Here is a 23,522-nt window from a genome sequence, read left to right as displayed (position 1 = left end):
ACCCCCCTGCATACAGACAGACCAGACCCCTCTGTATACAGACAGACCAGACCCCTCTGTATACAGACAGACCAGACCCCTCTGTATACAGACCCCCAGACCAGACCCCCCTGCATACAGACAGACCAGACCCCTCTGCATACAGACCCCCAGACCCCTCTGTATACAGACCCCCAGACCAGACCCCTCTGTATACAGACCCCCAGACCAGACCCCTCTGTATACAGACCCCCAGACCAGACCCCTCTGTATACAGACAGACCAGACCCCTCTGTATACAGACCCCCAGACCAGACCCCTCTGTATATAGACAGACCAGACCCCTCTGTATACAGACCCCCAGACCAGACCCCCCAGACCAGACCCCCTTGCATACAGACAGACCAGACCCCTCTGTATACAGACCCCCTTGCATACAGACCCCCAGACCAGACCCCTCTGTATACAGACCCCCAGACCAGACCCCTCTGTATACAGACCCCCAGACCAGACCCCCCTGCATACAGACAGACCAGACCCCTCTGTATACAGACAGACCAGACCCCTCTGTATACAGACCCCCAGACCAGACCCCCCTCTGTATACAGACCCCCAGACCAGACCCCCCTGCATACAGACAGACCAGACCCCTCTGTATACAGACCCCCAGACCAGACCCCTCTGTATACAGACCCCCTTGCATACAGACCCCCAGACCAGACCCCTCTGTATACAGACCCCCAGACCAGACCCCTCTGTATACAGACCCCCAGACCAGACCCCCCTGCATACAGACAGACCAGACCCCTCTGTATACAGACCCCCAGACCAGACCCCTCTGTATACAGACAGACCAGACCCCTCTGTATACAGACCCCCAGACCAGACCCCTCTGTATACAGACAGACCAGACCCCTCTGTATACAGACCCCCAGACCAGACCCCTCTGTATATAGACAGACCAGACCCCTCTGTATACAGACCCCCAGACCAGACCCCCCAGACCAGACCCCCTTGCATACAGACAGACCAGACCCCTCTGTATACAGACCCCCTTGCATACAGACCCCCAGACCAGACCCCTCTGTATACAGACCCCCAGACCAGACCCCTCTGTATACAGACCCCCAGACCAGACCCCCCTGCATACAGACAGACCAGACCCCTCTGTATACAGACCCCCAGACCAGACCCCCAGACCAGACCCCCCTGCATACAGACAGACCAGACCCCTCTGTATACAGACCCCCAGACCAGACCCCTCTGTATACAGACCCCCAGACCAGACCCCTCTGTATACAGACAGACCAGACCCCTCTGTATACAGACCCCCAGACCAGACCCCTCTGTATACAGACAGACCAGACCCCTCTGTATACAGACCCCCAGACCAGACCCCCTGTATACAGACAGACGAGACCCCTCTGTATACAGACCCCCAGACCAGACCCCTCTGTATACAGACCCCCAGACCAGACCCCTCTGTATACAGACCCCCAGACCAGACCCCTCTGTATACAGACCCCCAGACCAGACCCCTCTGTATACAGACCCCCAGACCAGACCCCTCTGTATACAGACCCCCAGACCAGACCCCTCTGTATACAGACCCCCAGACCAGACCCCTCTGTATACAGACAGACCAGACCCCTCTGTATACAGACAGACCAGACCCCTCTGTATACAGACAGACCAGACCCCTCTGTATACAGACAGACCAGACCCCTCTGTATACAGACAGACCAGACCCCTCTGTATACAGACAGACCAGACCCCTCTGTATACAGACAGACCAGACCCCTCTGTATACAGACAGACCAGACCCCTCTGTATACAGACAGACCAGACCCCTCTGTATACAGACAGACCAGACCCCTCTGTATACAGACAGACCAGACCCCCCTGTATACAGACAGACCAGACCCCTCTGTATACAGACAGACCCCCCTGTATACAGACAGACCAGACCCCTCTGTATACAGACCCCCAGACCAGACCCCCCTGCATACAGACAGACCAGACCCCTCTGTATACAGACCCCCAGACCAGACCCCCCTGCATACAGACAGACCAGACCAGACCCCTCTGTATACAGACCCCCAGACCAGACCCCTCTGTATACAGACCCCCAGACCAGACCCCCCTGTATACAGACAGACCAGACCAGACCCCTCTGTATACAGACCCCCCTGCATACATACAGACAGACCAGACCCCCCTGTATACAGACCCCCAGACCAGACCCCTCTGTATACAGACAGACCAGACCCCCCTGCATACAGACAGACCAGACCCCTCTGTATACAGACCCCCAGACCAGACCCCTCTGTATACAGACAGACCAGACCCCCCTGTATACAGACCCCCAGACCAGACCCCCCTGCATACAGACCCCCAGACCAGACCCCCCTGCATACAGACAGACCAGACCCCCCTGTATACAGACAGACCAGACCCCTCTGTATACAGACCCCCAGACCAGACCCCCCTCTGTATACAGACCCCCAGACCAGACCCCCCTGCATACAGACAGACCAGACCCCTCTGTATACAGACCCCCAGACCAGACCCCTCTGTATACAGACCCCCAGACCAGACCCCTCTGTATACAGACCCCCAGACCAGACCCCTCTGTATACAGACCCCCAGACCAGACCCCTCTGTATACAGACAGACCAGACCCCTCTGTATACAGACAGACCAGACCCCTCTGTATACAGACAGACCAGACCCCTCTGTATACAGACCCCCAGACCAGACCCCCCTGCATACAGACCCCCAGACCAGACCCCCTTGCATACAGACAGACCAGACCCCTCTGTATACAGACCCCCAGACCAGACCCCTCTGTATACAGACCCCCAGACCAGACCCCTCTGTATACAGACCCCCAGACCAGACCCCTCTGTATACAGACCCCCAGACCAGACCCCTCTGTATACAGACAGACCAGACCCCTCTGTATACAGACAGACCAGACCCCTCTGTATACAGACCCCCAGACCAGACCCCCCTGTATACAGACAGACCAGACCCCCCTGTATACAGACAGACCAGACCCCTCTGTATACAGACAGACCAGACCCCCCTGTATACAGACAGACCAGACCCCCCTGCATACAGACAGACCAGACCCCCCTGCATACAGACAGACCAGACCCCCCTGCATACAGACAGACCAGACCCCCCCTGCATACAGACAGACCAGACCCCCCTGCATACAGACAGACCAGACCCCCCTGCATACAGACAGACCAGACCCCCCTGCATACAGACAGACCAGACCCCCCTGTATACAGACAGACCAGACCCCTCTGTATACAGACAGACCAGACCCCCTGTATACCCCCAGACTAGACCCCTCTGTATACAGACAGACCAGACCCCTCTGTATACAGACAGACCAGACCCCTCTGTATACAGACAGACCAGACCCCTCTGTATACAGACAGACCAGACCCCTCTGTATACAGACAGACCAGACCCCTCTGTATACAGACAGACCAGACCCCTCTGTATACAGACAGACCAGACCCCTCTGTATACAGACAGACCAGACCCCTCTGTATACAGACAGACCAGACCCCTCTGTATACAGACAGACCAGACCCCCCTGCATACAGACAGACCAGACCCCTCTGTATACAGACAGACCAGACCCCCTGTATACAGACCCCTCTGTATACAGACAGACCAGACCCCTCTGTATACAGACAGACCAGACCCCTCTGTATACAGACAGACCAGACCCCTCTGTATACAGACAGACCAGACCCCTCTGTATACAGACAGACCAGACCCCTCTGTATACAGACAGACCAGACCCCTCTGTATACAGACAGACCAGACCCCTCTGTATACAGACAGACCAGACCCCTCTGTATACAGACAGACCAGACCCCTCTGTATACAGACAGACCAGACCCCTCTGTATACAGACAGACCAGACCCCTCTGTATACAGACAGACCAGACCCCTCTGTATACAGACAGACCAGACCCCTCTGTATACAGACAGACCAGACCCCTCTGTATACAGACAGACCAGACCCCTCTGTATACAGACAGACCAGACCCCTCTGTATACAGACAGACAGACCAGACCCCTCTGTATACAGACAGACCAGACCCCTCTGTATACAGACAGACCAGACCCCCCTGCATACAGACAGACCAGACCAGACCCCCTGCATACAGACCGACCAGACCCCCCTGTATACAGACAGATCAGACCCCCCTGTATACAGACAGACCAGACCCCCCTGTATACAGACAGACCAGACCCCTCTGTATACAGACAGACCAGACCCCTCTGTATACAGACAGACCAGACCCCTCTGTATACAGACAGACCAGACCCCTCTGTATACAGACAGACCAGACCCCTCTGTATACAGACAGACCAGACCCCTCTGTATACAGACAGACCAGACCCCTCTGTATACAGACAGACCAGACCCCTCTGTATACAGACAGACCAGACCCCTCTGTATACAGACAGACCAGACCCCTCTGTATACAGACAGACCAGACCCCTCTGTATACAGACAGACCAGACCCCTCTGTATACAGACAGACCAGACCCCTCTGTATACAGACAGACCAGACCCCTCTGTATACAGACAGACCAGACCCCTCTGTATACAGACAGACCAGACCCCTCTGTATACAGACAGACCAGACCCCTCTGTATACAGACAGACCAGACCCCTCTGTATACAGACAGACCAGACCCCTCTGTATACAGACAGACCAGACCCCTCTGTATACAGACAGACCAGACCCCTCTGTATACAGACAGACCAGACCCCTCTGTATACAGACAGACCAGACCCCTCTGTATACAGACAGACCAGACCCCTCTGTATACAGACAGACCAGACCCCTCTGTATACAGACAGACCAGACCCCTCTGTATACAGACAGACCAGACCCCTCTGTATACAGACAGACCAGACCCCTCTGTATACAGACAGACCAGACCCCTCTGTATACAGACAGACCAGACCCCTCTGTATACAGACAGACCAGACCCCTCTGTATACAGACAGACCAGACCCCTCTGTATACAGACAGACCAGACCCCTCTGTATACAGACAGACCAGACCCCTCTGTATACAGACAGACCAGACCCCTCTGTATACAGACAGACCAGACCCCTCTGTATACAGACAGACCAGACCCCTCTGTATACAGACAGACCAGACCCCTCTGTATACAGACAGACCAGACCCCTCTGTATACAGACAGACCAGACCCCTCTGTATACAGACAGACCAGACCCCTCTGTATACAGACCCCCAGACCAGACCCCTCTGTATACAGACAGACCAGACCCCTCTGTATACAGACAGACCAGACCCCCCTGCATACAGACAGACCAGACCCCCCTGCATACAGACAGACCAGACCCCTCTGTATACAGACAGACCAGACCCCTCTGTATACAGACAGACCAGACCCCCCTGCATACAGACAGACCAGACCCCCCTGTATACAGACAGACCAGACCCCTCTGTATACAGACAGACCAGACCCCCCTGCATACAGACAGACCAGACCCCTCTGTATACAGACAGACCAGACCAGACCCCCTGTATACAGACAGACCAGACCCCTCTGTATACAGACCCCAGACCAGACCCCTCTGTATACAGACCCCAGACCAGACCCCTCTGTATACAGACAGACCAGACCCCTCTGTATACAGACAGACCAGACCCCTCTGTATACAGACAGACCAGACCCCCCTGCATACAGACAGACCAGACCCCCCTGCATACAGACAGACCAGACCCCTCTGTATACAGACAGACCAGACCCCTCTGTATACAGACAGACCAGACCCCCCTGCATACAGACAGACCAGACCCCCCTGCATACAGACAGACCAGACCCCTCTGTATACAGACAGACCAGACCCCCCTGCATACAGACAGACCAGACCCCTCTGTATACAGACAGACCAGACCAGACCCCCTGTATACAGACAGACCAGACCCCTCTGTATACAGACCCCCAGACCAGACCCCTCTGTATACAGACAGACCAGACCCCTCTGTATACAGACAGACCAGACCCCTCTGTATACAGACAGACCAGACCCCTCTGTATACAGACAGACCAGACCCCTCTGTATACAGACAGACCAGACCCCTCTGTATACAGACAGACCAGACCCCTCTGTATACAGACAGACCAGACCCCTCTGTATACAGACAGACCAGACCCCTCTGTATACAGACAGACCAGACCCCTCTGTATACAGACAGACCAGACCCCTCTGTATACAGACAGACCAGACCCCTCTGTATACAGACAGACCAGACCCCTCTGTATACAGACAGACCAGACCCCTCTGTATACAGACAGACCAGACCCCTCTGTATACAGACAGACCAGACCCCTCTGTATACAGACAGACCAGACCCCTCTGTATACAGACAGACCAGACCCCTCTGTATACAGACAGACCAGACCCCTCTGTATACAGACAGACCAGACCCCTCTGTATACAGACAGACCAGACCCCTCTGTATACAGACAGACCAGACCCCTCTGTATACAGACAGACCAGACCCCTCTGTATACAGACAGACCAGACCCCTCTGTATACAGACAGACCAGACCCCTCTGTATACAGACAGACCAGACCCCTCTGTATACAGACAGACCAGACCCCTCTGTATACAGACAGACCAGACCCCTCTGTATACAGACAGACCAGACCCCTCTGCATACAGACCCCCAGACCCCTCTGTATACAGACCCCCAGACCAGACCCCCCTGTATACAGACAGACCAGACCCCCTGTATACAGACAGACCAGACCCCTCTGTATACAGACAGACCAGACCCCTCTGTATACAGACAGACCAGACCCCTCTGTATACAGACAGACCAGACCCCTCTGTATACAGACAGACCAGACCCCTCTGTATACAGACAGACCAGACCCCTCTGTATACAGACAGACCAGACCCCTCTGTATACAGACAGACCAGACCCCTCTGTATACAGACAGACCAGACCCCTCTGTATACAGACAGACCAGACCCCTCTGTATACAGACAGACCAGACCCCTCTGTATACAGACAGACCAGACCCCTCTGTATACAGACAGACCAGACCCCTCTGTATACAGACAGACCAGACCCCTCTGTATACAGACAGACCAGACCCCTCTGTATACAGACAGACCAGACCCCTCTGTATACAGACAGACCAGACCCCTCTGTATACAGACAGACCAGACCCCTCTGTATACAGACAGACCAGACCCCTCTGTATACAGACAGACCAGACCCCTCTGTATACAGACAGACCAGACCCCTCTGTATACAGACAGACCAGACCCCTCTGTATACAGACAGACCAGACCCCTCTGTATACAGACAGACCAGACCCCTCTGTATACAGACAGACCAGACCCCTCTGTATACAGACAGACCAGACCCCTCTGTATACAGACAGACCAGACCCCTCTGTATACAGACAGACCAGACCCCTCTGTATACAGACAGACCAGACCCCTCTGTATACAGACAGACCAGACCCCTCTGTATACAGACAGACCAGACCCCTCTGTATACAGACAGACCAGACCCCTCTGTATACAGACAGACCAGACCCCTCTGTATACAGACAGACCAGACCCCTCTGTATACAGACAGACCAGACCCCTCTGTATACAGACAGACCAGACCCCTCTGTATACAGACAGACCAGACCCCTCTGTATACAGACAGACCAGACCCCTCTGTATACAGACAGACCAGACCCCTCTGTATACAGACAGACCAGACCCCTCTGTATACAGACAGACCAGACCCCTCTGTATACAGACAGACCAGACCCCTCTGTATACAGACCCCCAGACCAGACCCCTCTGTATACAGACAGACCAGACCCCCTCTGTATACAGACAGACCAGACCCCTCTGTATACAGACAGACCAGACCCCCCTGCATACAGACAGACCAGACCCCCCTGCATACAGACAGACCAGACCCCCCTGCATACAGACAGACCAGACCCCCCTGCATACAGACAGACCAGACCAGACCCCCTGTATACAGACAGACCAGACCCCTCTGTATACAGACCCCCAGACCAGACCCCTCTGTATACAGACAGACCAGACCCCTCTGTATACAGACAGACCAGACCCCTCTGTATACAGACAGACCAGACCCCTCTGTATACAGACAGACCAGACCCCTCTGTATACAGACAGACCAGACCCCTCTGTATACAGACAGACCAGACCCCTCTGTATACAGACAGACCAGACCCCCCTGTATACAGACAGACCAGACCCCTCTGTATACAGACCCCCAGACCAGACCCCTCTGTATACAGACAGACCAGACCCCTCTGTATACAGACAGACCAGACCCCTCTGTATACAGACAGACCAGACCCCTCTGTATACAGACAGACCAGACCCCTCTGTATACAGACAGACCAGACCCCTCTGTATACAGACAGACCAGACCCCTCTGTATACAGACAGACCAGACCCCTCTGTATACAGACCCCCAGACCAGACCCCCCTGTATACAGACAGACCAGACCCCCCTGTATACAGACAGACCAGACCCCCCTGTATACAGACAGACCAGACCCCTCTGTATACAGACAGACCAGACCCCTCTGTATACAGACAGACCAGACCCCTCTGTATACAGACAGACCAGACCCCTCTGTATACAGACAGACCAGACCCCTCTGTATACAGACAGACCAGACCCCTCTGTATACAGACAGACCAGACCCCTCTGTATACAGACAGACCAGACCCCTCTGTATACAGACAGACCAGACCCCTCTGTATACAGACAGACCAGACCCCTCTGTATACAGACAGACCAGACCCCTCTGTATACAGACAGACCAGACCCCTCTGTATACAGACAGACCAGACCCCTCTGTATACAGACAGACCAGACCCCTCTGTATACAGACAGACCAGACCCCTCTGTATACAGACAGACCAGACCCCTCTGTATACAGACAGACCAGACCCCTCTGTATACAGACAGACCAGACCCCTCTGTATACAGACAGACCAGACCCCTCTGTATACAGACAGACCAGACCCCTCTGTATACAGACAGACCAGACCCCTCTGTATACAGACAGACCAGACCCCTCTGTATACAGACAGACCAGACCCCTCTGTATACAGACAGACCAGACCCCTCTGTATACAGACAGACCAGACCCCTCTGTATACAGACAGACCAGACCCCTCTGTATACAGACAGACCAGACCCCTCTGTATACAGACAGACCAGACCCCTCTGTATACAGACAGACCAGACCCCTCTGTATACAGACAGACCAGACCCCTCTGTATACAGACAGACCAGACCCCTCTGTATACAGACAGACCAGACCCCTCTGTATACAGACAGACCAGACCCCTCTGTATACAGACAGACCAGACCCCTCTGTATACAGACAGACCAGACCCCTCTGTATACAGACAGACCAGACCCCTCTGTATACAGACAGACCAGACCCCTCTGTATACAGACAGACCAGACCCCTCTGTATACAGACAGACCAGACCCCTCTGTATACAGACAGACCAGACCCCTCTGTATACAGACAGACCAGACCCCTCTGTATACAGACAGACCAGACCCCTCTGTATACAGACCCCCAGACCAGACCCCTCTGTATACAGACAGACCAGACCCCTCTGTATACAGACAGACCAGACCCCCCTGCATACAGACAGACCAGACCCCCCTGCATACAGACAGACCAGACCCCCCTGCATACAGACAGACCAGACCAGACCCCCTGTATACAGACAGACCAGACCCCTCTGTATACAGACCCCCAGACCAGACCCCTCTGTATACAGACAGACCAGACCCCTCTGTATACAGACAGACCAGACCCCTCTGTATACAGACAGACCAGACCCCTCTGTATACAGACAGACCAGACCCCTCTGTATACAGACAGACCAGACCCCTCTGTATACAGACAGACCAGACCCCTCTGTATACAGACAGACCAGACCCCCCTGTATACAGACAGACCAGACCCCTCTGTATACAGACCCCCAGACCAGACCCCTCTGTATACAGACAGACCAGACCCCTCTGTATACAGACAGACCAGACCCCTCTGTATACAGACAGACCAGACCCCTCTGTATACAGACAGACCAGACCCCTCTGTATACAGACAGACCAGACCCCTCTGTATACAGACAGACCAGACCCCTCTGTATACAGACAGACCAGACCCCTCTGTATACAGACCCCCAGACCAGACCCCCCTGCATACAGACAGACCAGACCCCTCTGTATACAGACAGACCAGACCCCCCTGCATACAGACAGACCAGACCCCCCTGCATACAGACAGACCAGACCCCTCTGTATACCCCCAGACTAGACCCCTCTGTATACAGACAGACCAGACCCCTCTGTATACAGACAGACCAGACCCCTCTGTATACAGACAGACCAGACCCCTCTGTATACAGACAGACCAGACCCCTCTGTATACAGACAGACCAGACCCCTCTGTATACAGACAGACCAGACCCCTCTGTATACAGACAGACCAGACCCCTCTGTATACAGACAGACCAGACCCCTCTGTATACAGACAGACCAGACCCCTCTGTATACAGACAGACCAGACCCCTCTGTATACAGACAGACCAGACCCCTCTGTATACAGACAGACCAGACCCCTCTGTATACAGACAGACCAGACCCCCCTGTATACAGACAGACCAGACCCCTCTGTATACAGACCCCCAGACCAGACCCCTCTGTATACAGACAGACCAGACCCCTCTGTATACAGACAGACCAGACCCCTCTGTATACAGACAGACCAGACCCCTCTGTATACAGACAGACCAGACCCCTCTGTATACAGACAGACCAGACCCCCCTGTATACAGACCCCCAGACCAGACCCCTCTGTATACAGACAGACCAGACCCCTCTGTATACAGACAGACCAGACCCCTCTGTATACAGACAGACCAGACCCCTCTGTATACAGACAGACCAGACCCCTCTGTATACAGACCCCCAGACCAGACCCCCCTGCATACAGACAGACCAGACCCCTCTGTATACAGACAGACCAGACCCCCCTGCATACAGACAGACCAGACCCCTCTGTATACCCCCAGACTAGACCCCTCTGTATACAGACAGACCAGACCCCTCTGTATACAGACAGACCAGACCCCTCTGTATACAGACAGACCAGACCCCTCTGTATACAGACAGACCAGACCCCTCTGTATACAGACAGACCAGACCCCTCTGTATACAGACAGACCAGACCCCTCTGTATACAGACAGACCAGACCCCTCTGTATACAGACAGACCAGACCCCTCTGTATACAGACAGACCAGACCCCTCTGTATACAGACAGACCAGACCCCTCTGTATACAGACAGACCAGACCCCCCTGCATACAGACAGACCAGACCCCCCTGCATACAGACAGACCAGACCCCTCTGTATACAGACAGACCAGACCCCTCTGTATACAGACAGACCAGACCCCCCTGCATACAGACAGACCAGACCAGACCCCTCTGTATACAGACCCCCAGACCAGACCCCTCTGTATACAGACAGACCAGACCCCCCCTCTGTATACAGACAGACCAGACCCCCCCTCTGTATACAGACAGACCAGACCCCCCCTCTGTATACAGACAGACCAGACCCCTCTGTATACAGACAGACCAGACCCCTCTGTATACAGACAGACCAGACCCCCCTGCATACAGACAGACCAGACCCCTCTGTATACAGACAGACCAGACCCCTCTGTATACAGACAGACCAGACCCCTCTGTATACAGACAGACCAGACCCCCCTGCATACAGACAGACCAGACCCCCCTGCATACAGACAGACCAGACCCCCCTGCATACAGACAGACCAGACCCCCCTGCATACAGACAGACCAGACCCCCCTGCATACAGACAGACCAGACCCCCCTGCATACAGACAGACCAGACCAGACCCCCCTGCATACAGACAGACCAGACCCCTCTGTATACAGACAGACCAGACCCCCCTGCATACAGACAGACCAGACCCCCCTGCATACAGACAGACCAGACCCCCCTGCATACAGACAGACCAGACCCCCCTGCATACAGACCCCCAGACCAGACCCCCCTGCATACAGACAGACCAGACCCCTCTGTATACAGACCCCCAGACCAGACCCCCCTGCATACAGACCCCCAGACCAGACCCCTCTGTATACAGACCCCCAGACCAGACCCCCTGTATACAGACCCCAGGTATGGGTCAGATCCCCCGCGTTACTTTGCAGCGGCAGTACCGACCTCCACCCCTCCTGTTTCTGGCCTGACTGTACAGGGGGAGAGTGAAGACGATGGCGGCAGTACAGGCCTAGAGTAGGGGTGAGCTCTCTTGTATGGAGAGATCCCTGTATTTATCCCCCATGTAATAATAACGTACGGCTCTATCTTGTACCGTTCCTGTATTATTCCTGCCAGAAGTTATGCTAGCAGTCTGCCGTAAGGGTACAGAGGGGGGTAACCAGATGGGGGGGGGGGGGGGTCCCTGCATAGACTGACTCTATGCAATCAGTGCTGCCATTGTCAGACTGTGCAGGGACCCCCCCCCCCAACTGGTTACCCCCCTCTGTACCATTACTGCAGAACATAGAGCCGTAGGCGTAGATGCTCCAGAACGGTTATTACATGGAGCTCTCCATACATCCTAGCCATCATAGGAGGGCGTCCTCAGTGATAGAGCCGAGTTCTGGATCAGCTCCTCAGGGGCGGGGTCTCGGCAGTGTTACCTTCAGTGCTGTGTGTTCTTACGGGCACTGTGCTCTGCCATACTTACCTCGCGCTGTACATTGACATCTCTGTAACTGCTCAGATTGGGTGGGTGTTGTCGTGGCCCCTCAGCCCTTATACATCCAGTTCAGCATTGGATGAGAGGGGCCTAAAACCAGGTCACTGGTTTCCTGCTGCGCAGGGCCGTGTATGGACGCTGGGATGTGATTGGTTGCTGGGGCCCCGCAGTGTCTGATCTATGCGAGAGGTCATAGTACATAGTACATAGTAGTAACATAGTACATAGTACATAAGGCCGAAAAAAGACATTTGTCCATCCAGTTCGGCCTGTCATCCTACAAGTTGATCCAGAGGAAGGCAAAAAAACCCTGTGAGGTAGAAGCCAATTTTCCTCACTTTAGGGGAATAAAAAATTCCTTCCCGACTCCAATCAGGCAATCAGAATAACTCCCTGGATCAACGACCCCTCTCTAGTAGCTATAGCCTGTAATATTATTACACTCCAGAAATACATCCAGGCCCCTCTTGAATTCCTTTATTGTACTCACCATCACCACCTCCTCAGCCAGAGAGTTCCATAGTCTCACTGCTCTTACCGTAAAGAACCCTTTTCTATGTTTGTGTACAAACCTTCTTTCCTCCAAACGCAGAGGATGTCCCCTCGTCACAGTCACAGTCCTGGGGATAAATAGATGATGGGATAGATCTCTGTACTGCCCCCTGATATATTTATACATAGTAATTAGATCTCCCCTCAGTCGTCTTTTTTCTAACGTGAATAACCCTAATTTTGATAATCTTTCAGGGTACTGTAGTTGCCCCATTCCAGTTATTACTTTAGTTGCCCTCCTCTGGACCCTCTCCAGCTCTGCTATGTCTGCCTTGTTTACAGGAGCCCAGAACTGTACACAGTCCTCCATGTGTGGTCTGACCAGTGATTTGTAAAGTAGTAGGAATATGTTCTCATCACGGGCATCTATGCCCCTTTTGATGCAACCCATTATCTTATTGGCCTTGGCAGCCGCTGCCTGACACTGTTTTTTGCAGCTTAGTTTGCTGTTTATTAAAATTCCTAGATCCTTTTCCATGTCAGTGTTACCGAGTGTTTTACCATTTAGTATGTACGGGTGACTTGCATTATTCCTTCCCATGTGCATAACTTTACATTTCTCAGTGTTAAACCTCATCTGCCACTTCTCTGCCCAAGCCTCCAGTCTATCCAGATCCCTCTGTAGTAGTATACTGTCCTCTTCAGTGTTAATTACTTTACACAGTTTAGTGTCATCTGCGAAAATTGATATTTTACTATGCAAGCCTTCTACAAGATCATTAATAAATATATTGAAGAGAATAGGGCCCAATACTGACCCCTGAGGTACTCCACTAGTGACAGTGACCCAATCTGAGTATGTACCGTTAATAACCACCCTCTGTTTTCTATCATTGAGCCAGTTACTCACCCACTTACAGATGTTTTCTCCGAGTCCGAGCATTCTCATTTTATATACTAACCTTTTATGAGGTACAGTGTCAAATGCTTTGGAGAAGTCCAGATACACGACATCCATTGATTTGCCGCTGTCAAGTCTAGTACTTACCTCCTCATAGAAACTGATTAAATTAGTTTGACATGACCGATCCCTCACGAAGCCATGCTGATATGGCGTTATTTGCTTATTTCCCATAAGATGCTCTAACATAGCATCTCTCAGAAAACCTTCAAACAGTTTACCCACAACAGGTCTGTAGAGGAAATAGCGCTGTGTGAGCAAGTGGCCAAGCAGAGGAGTGAGAAAGATGGCGTCAGATTACCCATAATCCTCCGTACACGTGACATTAGTACCTGAGAGTCCTGAAGGTTTGTTACAATGTACCAGTGGAAATTAACAGGGGTCACTGTGTGGGGAGGAGAATGTGGGGGTCACTGTCCAGGGAGGAGAATGTGGGGGTCACGGTGCAGGAAATGTGGGGGTCACGGTGCGGGGAGGGGAATGTGGGGGTCACTGTGCGGGGAGGAGAATGCGGGGGTCACGGTGTGGGGAGGAGAATGTGAGGGTCACTGTCCGGGGAGGAGAATGTGAGGGTCACTGTCCGGGGAGGAGAATGTGGGGGTCACTGTGTGGGGAGGAGAATGTGAGGGTCACTGTGTGGGGAGGAGAATGTGGGGGTCACGGTGTGGGGAGGAGAATGTGAGGGTCACTGTGCGGGGAGGAGAATGTGGGGGTCACTGTGCGGGGAGGAGAATGTGGGGGTCACGGTGTGGGGAGGAGAATGTGGGGGTCACGGTGTGGGGAGGAGAATGTGGGGGTCACGGTGTGGGGAGGAGAATGTGGGGGTCACGGTGTGGGGAGGAGAATGCGGGGGTCACGGTGCGGGGAGGAGAATGTGGGGGTCACTGTGTGGGGAGGAGAATGTGGGGGTCACGGTGTGGGGAGGGGAATGTGGGGGTCACGGTGTGGGGAGGGGAATGCGGGGGTCACGGTGTGGGGAGGAGAATGTGAGGGTCACTGTGCGGGGAGGAGAATGTGGGAGTCACTGTGTGGGGAGGAGAATGTGGGGGTCACTGTGTGGGGAGGAGAATGTGGGGGTCACGGTGTGGGGAGGAGAATGTGGGGGTCACGGTGTGGGGAGGAGAATGTGGGGGTCACTGTGCAGGGAGGAGAATGTGAGGGTCACTGTCCGGGGAGGAGAATGTGAGGGTCACTGTGCGGGGAGGAGAATGTGGGGGTCACGGTGTGGGGAGGAGAATGTGGGGGTCACGGTGCGGGGAGGAGAATGTGAGGGTCACTGTGCGGGGAGGGGAATGTGAGGGTCACTGTGCGGGGAGGAGAATGTGGGAGTCACGGTGTGGGGAGGAGAATGTGGGGGTCACTGTGCGGGGAGGAGAATGTGAGGGTCACTGTGCGGGGAGGAGAATGCGGGGGTCACTGTGCGGGGAGGAGAATGTGAGGGTCACGGTGCGGGGAGGAGAATGTGAGGGTCACTGTGCGGGGAGGAGAATGTGAGGGTCACGGTGCGGGGAGGAGAATGTGGGGGTCACTGTGCGGGGAGGAGAATGCTGGGGTCACGGTGTGGGGAGGAGAATGTGAGGGTCACTGTGCGGGGAGGAGAATGTGGGGGTCACTGTGCGGGGAGGAGAATGCGGGGGTCACTGTGCGGGGAGGAGAATGTGGAAGTCACTGTGCGGGGAGGAGAATTTGGGGGTCACTGTGCGGGGAGGAGAATGCGGGGGTCACGGTGCGGGGAGGAGAATGCGGGGGTCACTGTGCGGGGAGGAGAATGTGGGGGTCACGGTGCGGGGAGGAGAATGTGAGGGTCACTGTGCGGGGAGGAGAATGTGGGGGTCAAGGTGCGGGGAGGAGAATGCGGGGGTCACGGTGTGGGGAGGAGAATGTGGGAGTCACGGTGTGGGGAGGAGAATGTGGGAGTCACGGTGCGGGGAGGAGAATGTGGGGGTCACGGTGCAGGAAATGTGGGGGTCACGGTGCGGGGAGGGGAATGTGGGGGTCACGGTGCGGGGAGGAGAATGCGGGGGTCACTGTGCGGGGAGGAGAATGTGGGGGTCACTGTGCGGGGAGGAGAATGTGGGAGTCACTGTGCGGGGAGGAGAATGCGGGGGTCACGGTGCAGGGAATGTGGGGGTCACTGTCCGGGGAGGAAAATGTGGGGGTCACTGTGCGGGGAGGAGAATGTGGGAGTCACGGTGCAGGGAGGAGAATGTGGGGGTCACGGTGCAGGAAATGTGAGGGTCACGGTGCGGGGAGGGGAATGTGGGGGTCACGGTGCGGGGAGGAGAATGCGGGGGTCACTGTGCGGGGAGGAGAATGTGGGGGTCACGGTGCAGGGAATGTGGGGGTCACTGTCCGGGGAGGAGAATGTGGGGGTCACTGTGCGGGGAGGAGAATGTGGGAGTCACTGTGCGGGGAGGGGAATGTGGGGGTCACGGTGCGGGGAGGGGAATGTGGGGGTCACGGTGCGGGGAGGGGAATGTGGGGGTCACTGTGTGGGGAGGAGAATGCGGGGGTCACTGTGCGGGGAGGAGAATGCGGGGGTCACTGTGCGTGGAGGAGAATGCGGGGGTCACGGTGTGGAGAGGAGAATGTGAGGGTCACTGTCCAGGGAGGAGAATGTGAGGGTCACTGTGCGGGGAGGAGAATGTGGGGGTCACTGTGCGGGGAGGAGAATGCGGGGGTCACGGTGTGGAGAGGAGAATGTGAGGGTCACTGTCCAGGGAGGAGAATGTGAGGGTCACTGTGCGGGGAGGAGAATGTGGGGGTCACTGTGCGGGGAGGAGAATGCGGGGGTCACTGTGCGCGGAGGAGAATGTGAGGGTCACTGTGCGGGGAGGAGAATGTGGGGGTCACTGTGCGGGGAGGAGAATGTGGGGGTCACTGTCCGGGGAGGAGAATGTGGGGGTCACTGTGCGGGGAGGAGAATGTGGGGGTCACTGTGCGGGGAGGAGAATGTGGGGGTCACTGTGTGGGGAGGAGAATGTGAGGGTCACTGTGCGGGGAGGAGAATGCGGGGGTCACTGTGCGGGGAGGAGAATGTGGGGGTCACTGTCCGGGGAGAAGAATGTGGGAGTCACTGTGCGGGGAGGAGAATGTGGGAGTCACTGTGCGGGGAGGAGAATGTGAGTGTCACTGTGCGGGGAGGAGAATGTGGGGGTCACGGTGCGGGAAATGTGGGGGTCACGGTGCGGGGAGGGGAATGTGGGAGTCACTGTGCGGGGAGGAGAATGTGAGGGTCACTGTGCGGGGAGGAGAATGTGGGGGTCACTGTGCGGGGAGGAGAATGTAGGGGTCACGGTGTGGGGAGGAGAATGTGGGGGTCACTGTGCGGGGAGGGGAATGTGGGAGTCACTGTGCGGGGAGGGGAATGCGGGGGTCACTGTGCGGGGAGGAGAATGCGGGGGTCACGGTGTGGGGAGGAGAATGTGAGGGTCACTGTGGGGAGGAGAATGTGAGGGTCACTGTCCGGGGAGGAGAATGCGGGGGTCACGGTGTGGGGAGGAGAATGTGGGGGTCACTGTGCGGGGAGGAGAATGTGGGGGTCACTGTGCGGGGAGGAGAATGTGGGGGTCACTGTGCGGGGAGGAGAATGTGGGGGTCACGGTGTGGGGAGGAGAATGCGGGGGTCACGGTGTGGGGAGGAGAATGCGGGGGTCACGGTGTGGGGAGGAGAATGTGGGAGTCACGGTGCGGGGAGGAGAATGTGGGGGTCACGGTGCAGGAAATGTGGGGGTCACGGTGCGGGGAGGGGAATGTGGGGGTCACGGTGCGGGGAGGAGAATGCGGGGGTCACGGTGCGGGGAGGAGAATGTGAGCGTCACTGCGGGGAGGGGAATGTGAGGGTCACTGTGTGGGGAGGGGAATGTGGGGGTCACTGTGTGGGGAGGGGAATGTGGGGGTCACTGCGGGGAGGAGAATGCGGGGGTCACTGTGCGGGGAGGAGAATGCGGGGGTCACTGTGCGGGGAGGAGAATGCGGGGGTCACTGTGCGGGGAGGAGAATGCGGGGGTCACTGTGCGGGGAGGAGAATGTGGGGGTCACTGTGCGGGGAGGAGAATGTGGGGGTCACTGTGCGGGGAGGAGAATGTGAGGGTCACTGTCCGGGGAGGAGAATGCAGGGGTCACGGTGCGGGGAGGAGAATGTGGGGGTCACTGCGGGGAGGAGAATGTGAGGGTCACTGCGGGGAGGGGAATGTGGGGGTCACTGTGCGGGGAGGAGAATGTGGGGGTCACTGTGCGGGGAGGAGAATGTGAGGGTCACTGTGCGGGGAGGAGAATGTGAGGGTCACTGTGCGGGGAGGAGAATGTGAGGGTCACTGTGCGGGGAGGAGAATGTGGGGGTCACTGTGCGGGGAGGAGAATGTGGGGGTCACTGTGCGGGGAGGAGAATGTGGGGGTCACTGTGCGGGGAGGAGAATGTGGGGGTCACTGTGCGGGGAGGAGAATGTGGGGGTCACTGCTGGGAGGAGAATGTGGGGGTCACGGTGCAGGAAATGTGGGGGTCACTGTGCGGGGAGGAGAATGTGGGGGTCACTGCTGGGAGGAGAATGTGGGGGTCACTGGTCAGGGGAGGAGAAATGGGGTCACTGTGCGGGGAGGAGAATGTGGGGGTCACTGGTCAGGGGAGGAGAATGTGGGGGTCACTGGTCAGGGGAGGAGAATGTGGGAGTCACTGTGCGGGGAGTGACCCCCATCTCGTTTCCTCTCACTAATAATGACTTCCTGACTGCTCATTGTAAATCTGAGGTCCCCGTCCGCCCCCCATGTCCTATGTCCTCCGCCCCCCATGTCCTATGTCCTCCGCCCCCCATGTCCCCCCGTCCTATGTCCTCCGCCCCCCATGTCCCCCGTCCCCCAGTCCTATGTCCTCCGTCCCCCCATGTCCCCCCGTCCTATGTCCTCCGCCCCCCATGTCCCCCCGTCCTATGTCCTCCGTCCCCCCGTCCTATGTCCTCCGCCCCCCCATGTCCCCCCGTCCTATGTCCTCCGCCCCCCATGTCCCCCCGTCCTATGTCCTCCGCCCCCCATGTCCCCCCGTCCTATGTCCTCCGCCCCCCATGTCCCCCCGTCCTATGTCCTCCGCCCCCCCATGTCCCCCCGTCCTATGTCCTCCGCCCCCCATGTCCCCCCGTCCTATGTCCTCCGCCCCCCATGTCCCCCCGTCCTATGTCCTCCGCCCCCCATGTCCCCCAGTCCTTTGTCCTCCGTCCCCATGTCCCCCGTCCTATGTCCTCCGCCCCCCATGTCCCCCCGTCCTATGTCCTCCGCCCCCCTTGTCCCCCCGTCCTATGTCCTCCGCCCCCCATGTCCCCCAGTCCTTTGTCCTCCGTCCCCATGTCCCCCCGTCCTATGTCCTCCGCCCCCCCATGTCTCCCCGTCCTATGTTCTCCGCCCCCCATGTCCCCCCGTCCTATGTCCTCCACCCCCCCATGTCCCCCCGTCCTATGTCCTCCGCCCCCTATGTCCCCCCGTCCTATGTCCTCCGCCCCCCATGTCCTGGGGGCACCCCTGGTTTTAGGACCCACAGACTGTCTCTTCCTGCAGTGCAGACTTCCAGCAGCCAAGGAGTTAAGTTGACTGCTTGCTCTGCTCCCAGAATGCACTGCAGGAGGTGACTGTTTTGCTGTGGCGGCCGCCCTGACCCCTGACGTCGCAGTCACATGACGCTGGCTGCGGTGCATCGGGCCCCAGACCTGAGCAGTTCCTGGTCACCAGCTGTGTGCACCCCCTGAGTTGCAGGGAGCCCTGGAGCAGGGTAAGGTGCTGACTGTCTACCTGCCCCCACCCCGGGAACAGGTGTGTACTGGGAATGTGCTGGGGAGAGCTCAGCCAGATGCACATTTTGGGGTCTCCCCCTGTAATGCTGAGGTCTGGGGTCCTGTTTGTGGCGTGGCCCCCTCTCAGGGTCATGTGATCTGCTCGCCTGGCCTCTTGACATTTGCAGGACAAAGCCAGGTCTGTCCCCGGCCAGGAATGCGGCAGATCCGGAGCGGGGAGATCCTATTGCAGATTGTAGAGGTGGGAGGGGGTCTGGGGATGATGACATCAGCGGCTGGAATCAGCCATGCAGCAGGCTCCGGCCTAGCCGTGGAGGATGGAGGCTGCACTGCAGGTAGAGGCCCGCGTTAACCCTGTGAGTGCTGTCAGGGTTAATCTCTGGCTCTGTTCTCTCCTAGGCCCCCCGGGACCTTCACCATGGGCGACATGAAAACCCCTGACTTTGATGATCTCTTAGCCGCGTTTGATATTCCAGACATGGATGCGAATGAAGCGATTCAGTCGGGGCCTGAGGACTCGGAGGGACAAGGGAAACCTTCACTGGGGGAATCGGCGAGTGGCGAGCATGGACTTCCACAAAGCGACATCTCCGCGGTCAGCGTGATAGTGAAGAACACGGTGTGTCCGGAGCAGCCAGACCTGCTGGACGTTCACGGGAAGGAGGCATCGGCCCCGGGGTCTCGACTCGTCCAGAATGGATTCAACAGCCCCGAGGTGTCTCGGACATTGGTCGCCGCTCCTCCAGCTTCTAACGGAGGAGAGAACTGGACGCCTCGTGTGAAGGCAAGTAAGGCCTTGGATCTGTTCACGGACTTCACTCCAGTGGATGATCCCATTGACAGCCGCGTGTCGGAGATGATTGACAGGCCGCGAGACGTGAAACTGAAGGAGAGGCCGATGTTTGAGCCTTCAGAGCCCGTTCTCTGTCCTCCGCCAGCTGAGTCATCGGCGGATGAAGGTCTGAACAGGGTCGTCCCTCTACCTTTTACCATTAGTAAAATTGCCGGCGGGCTGTGTCTGGGGCCCCACTCCATCAAGGAGGAGCCGGGCGAAGAGCGTCCGGGGAGCCCTTCAGCGTCAAGAGAGTGCGCCTCTCCTCATTCTTCTGGACCCCCAGTACCTGCACGGAGCAGTCCTGAGCCCAAGCCTGCCATTGGTTCAGTCAAGACCCCTGAGAAACCCACCACCATGAGCGAGGGCACAGTGCCCAAACCTCCGGCAAAGCCTGAAGCAACCATGGATCTTCCAAAGGACCTCAAAACCAGCACTGAACCTGATGCCCCCAGTGTAAAAGAGGAACCGCACTGGAGCCCCAGGAGCTTACCCAGTGACCTCGAGGAAGAAGGCATCAGCTCCCCATCTTCAAACTCTTCAAGACCCCTCAAAGTCAGGATCAAAACCATAAAGACCCAATCCGGGAGCATCACCAGGACGGTCACCAGGGTGTCCTCCGACTCCGATACCGTTACGTCTGTTCAGATGTCTGAGGGCTCTCCTCAGCCGCCCGTCTCTGAATCCAGCCAAGAGAACCCAACTGACCCAAAAGTAGATGCTACCATGTCGCCTCCAAAGGGGAAAGCCGATCTTCCGAGTCCATCGAAAGTGGATGCTGCTCCGGTGATGAAGCTTCCGCTGGGCAATGGAGTGAAGCTGCAGGGCTCCATACTGCCCGTGTCCACCATCCAGAATGCCAGCAGCATCATGCTGATGGCAGCGAGCGTGGCGCAGCAGAAAGCGGTGGTCCTGCCCTCCAAGGCCAATAAGGTCATGACCAAGAACATTATCCATCTGGTGCAGCAGCCCTTGTCCACCACGGCCCCCCTCACTAATGTCAGTGTGGCCCCCAGCTCCACCAGCAGCCCACAACGCAGTGCCACGGTAGTCATGGTGCAATCCCAAAAACCTACCCCGACCGTGGCCGGCACAGTCATCTCCCGCACACAGTCCAGTCTGGTGGAGAATTTCAATAAAATCCTCAACAGCAAAAATTTACTTCCCACTTACAAACCGAACCTGACTCCACCGGCAGAGTCCAGCCTGACGCTTCCCGTGTTCGGCTTCCGCTGCTTGGAGTGCGGAGACTCGTTTGCCCTGGAGAAAAGCCTGGCCCGGCACTACGACCGGCGGAGCATGAGGATCGAGGTGACCTGCAACCACTGCACCAAGCGCCTGGTGTTCTTCAATAAGTGCAGCCTCCTCCTGCACGCCCGGAAACACAAGGACAACGGCCTGGTGATGCAGTGCTCGCACCTGGTCATGAGGCCCATCGCCCTGGAGCAGATGATCGGGCAGCCGGATGTCACGCCTCTCGTGTCCGTTGCTGTTTTGACGCCAGGAAATGCATCCACACCGGGTCCAGCCCAGGACACGGCAGCTACAGCCAGCCCAACCAGCGACTCGGCCATCCTGCCAGAGCAGTCCACCTACTCCACCTTCCGGTGCCTGGAGTGTAAGGAGCAGTGTAAGAACAAGGCCGGGCTGGCCCTGCACTTCCAGCAGATCTCCTCCACTGCGGCCAGCGGCAGCACGGTAGGTGTCCAAGCCCTGAGCACCCGGTGGCGTGATGGACCACTGGGCGCTCATTAATGTCATGGCTTCTGCCTTCATTATCTTTTCCAGGTGTGTTCTCTGTGCCCCATGATGATGCCAAATCGATGCAGCTTTGAAGCCCACAAGCGCATGCACAAGCAGAGCCCCCCGAATGTGTGTCCAGAATGTGGGGGCAACTTCCGCATTGAAAACTTTCAGACTCACCTGAAGGAGACCTGTCTACATTTCTCACGCAGGATTGGCTACAGGTATTCTCTAGTCCCCCGGAGTGAGGGCCCGGTGTTGTGCCAGCAGGCTCTCACCACCCCTGTCTGTCCCCATGCAGGTGCCAGAGCTGTGCCGTGGTGTTCGGAGGAGTGAACTCCATCAAGTCTCACATTCAGACTTCTCATTGTGAGGTCTTTCACAAGTGCCCGGTCTGCCCCATGGCCTTCAAATCTGCGCCCAGTGCTCATGCCCACATCTACACCCAGCATCCAGGATTCAACAATCAACAGGCCAAGTAAGTGGTGGTAGCCCCTCAGGAGGCTGACCTGGGGGTAGGGAGACGTCTCTGCACAGATTCTAGGCAGCAATTCACAAAATCCCTTGCTGACGCATTTCTAGCCTGCATAGTCCTTGCTCTGAACACAAGCCCAAGCGTGGCCCTAACAGAGTATGGAGAGCAGACGTCTGCAGGCAACCTCTCAAGGGTCCGATCTCATGCAGCCATCATTGGACTCTCGACATCACACTAGACTCAGGATTATCCTTGGTGTGAGGCCATGTGCTTTATACCACGTCCTAAGCTTGGGTTCCCACTAGGAGTAAAGATCACACAGGCGAAACGCGTCAGCTGAGTGATTGGGTGTAATAAAG

General features: G+C 56.4%; 1 protein-coding gene across 3 annotated transcripts in view; it reads left to right on the top strand.

The window, feature by feature from the left end:
- ZNF687 (zinc finger protein 687) overlaps positions 1-23,522 on the top strand; it is a 42,110-nt gene that overhangs the window by 6,837 nt on the left and 11,751 nt on the right. The window contains exons 1-4 of one of the 3 annotated variants that reach the window (XM_040411871.1): positions 19,962-20,091; positions 20,513-22,643; positions 22,734-22,912; positions 22,990-23,166. In XM_040411871.1, the coding sequence (XP_040267805.1) occupies positions 20,532-22,643; positions 22,734-22,912; positions 22,990-23,166 (2,468 nt within the window). In that variant the 5' untranslated portion in view covers positions 19,962-20,091; positions 20,513-20,531. Of the gene's footprint in view, positions 1-19,961; positions 20,133-20,512; positions 22,644-22,733; positions 22,913-22,989; positions 23,167-23,522 lie in introns of those variants that run through there. The other 2 variants (XM_040411870.1, XM_040411869.1) reach the window with 2 other exon arrangements.

This window comes from Bufo bufo, chromosome 11 (genome assembly GCF_905171765.1).
Source record: "Bufo bufo chromosome 11, aBufBuf1.1, whole genome shotgun sequence".
In the NCBI taxonomy this organism is placed as follows: Eukaryota; Metazoa; Chordata; class Amphibia; order Anura; family Bufonidae; genus Bufo; species Bufo bufo.
Note: the sequence above shows the minus strand (reverse complement) of the source record. Positions and strands in the feature narration are given on the sequence as shown.